Source organism: Poecilia latipinna, unplaced genomic scaffold (genome assembly GCF_001443285.1).
Source record: "Poecilia latipinna isolate Pla-1442-1.1 unplaced genomic scaffold, P_latipinna-1.0 Scaffold6028, whole genome shotgun sequence".
Lineage (NCBI taxonomy): Eukaryota > Metazoa > Chordata > Actinopteri > Cyprinodontiformes > Poeciliidae > Poecilia > Poecilia latipinna.
In genome coordinates, this window is record NW_015118644.1 from 1 (window position 1) to 1,636 (window position 1,636).

The window sequence follows — 1,636 nt, forward strand, 5'->3', positions numbered from 1 at the left end:
TGATGGATACTTCCAGCAGGATAACGCACCATGTCATAAAGCGTGAATCGTCTCAGACTGGTTTCTTGAACATGACAATGAATTCACTGAACTCAAATGGCCTCCATAGTCACCATATATCAATCCAATAGAGCATCTTTGGGATGTGGTGGAACAAGAGATTCACATCATGGATGTGCAGCCGACAAATCTGCAGCAACTGTGTGATGCCATCATGTCAACATGGACCAGACTCTGAGGAATGTTTCCAGTATCTTGTTGAATCTATGCCACGAAGGATTAAGGTAGTTCTGCCGTTTTCAATTTAGAATGATGTGGAGATTACAAGAGCGTCACCTGCCACTTTTATAGGGAAACTGCTCTTGCTGACAAGCTATGAGCACATGTCTGTTAAAGACTGCCTGCAGGCTCTCTTCATGGACACAGTTTAGATAAAACTGTCAGTTTCTCACTGACTGTCTTAATAGAGTGCATACATACAACTTCTCAAATCTAATCTCTTTGGTTTCATATCTTTGTTCACCGTCTGAGAAATACAGGATGTGCAAATTTATTCATTTAATTGTAGCTTCATGAAAGCTTCAGTGTGTTCTGATATGTTTTACCTGTAAATCCTGGAAGGTGTAGTCCAGCAGGCGTGTGATATCATTTCCTGACAGGTACAGTATGCGGAGCTGTTCAAGCCCCTGAAGCATGTTCGGTGTGAGCAAGTGGATCCGGTTTCCATTCAGGGCGAGCTCCAACAGCTGACTCTGGTCCCGAAAAGAGCCAGGCTCCACACCTGAAATGGTGTTGTTCTGCAGGAGGGACAGAAAAGGAAAATAAACTAAAATATATTTGTATACATATTTCATATTTTCAAGTCAGGCCCATGTGTTAACTGATTCTACCCATTGGTCAGCATACTGGAGCATATACCACTAAATCTGATATCTCAAGATTGAATTCCAAGTTTGCATGTTTCCCTGTGCATGCACTGGTTCTCTCTTGTTACTCCAGCTTCCTCCAAAAATCATGACTGCTGAAATCTGATAATGTCTCAGTGTCTAACCTGCAAGAATGTCAGTGGAGTTAAGTTTGTCCGCTTGTTACCTGCAGATACAGATAATGAAGGTGCTTCAGCAGTGTGAGGTCCACTCGGCGAATCTGACTGATCACATTGTCCTGGAGGAAGATGGTCTGAGAACAGAAACGGAGCATAATAAAACCTGATGGTGGATGTGTTTCCATTACTACTAATAAACGTCAACCTGTGGCAAGCGGAGAAGGGAACTACCTGAGTGGAAGGAGGAATGAGTCTGGGGATATCCCTCAGGTCGGTGGAGCCACACTCCACTGTGAGGCTGTAGCAGCGGCAGCCAGCAGGACAGGGAGAAGACACACCCAGAGACGGGTGTGGGGACAGGAGCAGGAGGGACAAGAGAAGCACAAACCCCAAAGCCATAACATTGAGAGGCAGGACTGAGGAAGAGCGCAGAGCAGAGAATTCATCAGCCTCATCACATTAGGACTTTGTTGCTTTATCTCATTTATTATTTGGAACACGTGTTTCCATCATCATTCACCTACTATTTTAGTTGAGGTGTTGCTGAGGACTGATCACAGATGAGGGAAATATTCTGCACATAAAACCAAA

The 1,636-nt window shown here is 44.1% G+C and overlaps 1 protein-coding gene across 1 annotated transcript; it reads right to left on the reverse strand.

Annotated features, from left to right (window-relative positions):
* Nucleotides 1–443: 443 nt before the first annotated feature.
* On the reverse strand, nt 444–1,636 carry LOC106943805 (leucine-rich repeat-containing protein 24-like). Its single transcript, XM_015027099.1, has 4 exons — nt 1,570–1,636; nt 1,277–1,461; nt 1,093–1,179; nt 444–797 (listed from the first exon to the last, which is right to left on the reverse strand). The coding sequence occupies exons 2-4, from the start codon at nt 1,442–1,444 to the stop codon at nt 582–584; spliced, it is 471 nt and encodes a 156-aa protein (XP_014882585.1). The 5' UTR covers nt 1,445–1,461; nt 1,570–1,636; the 3' UTR covers nt 444–581.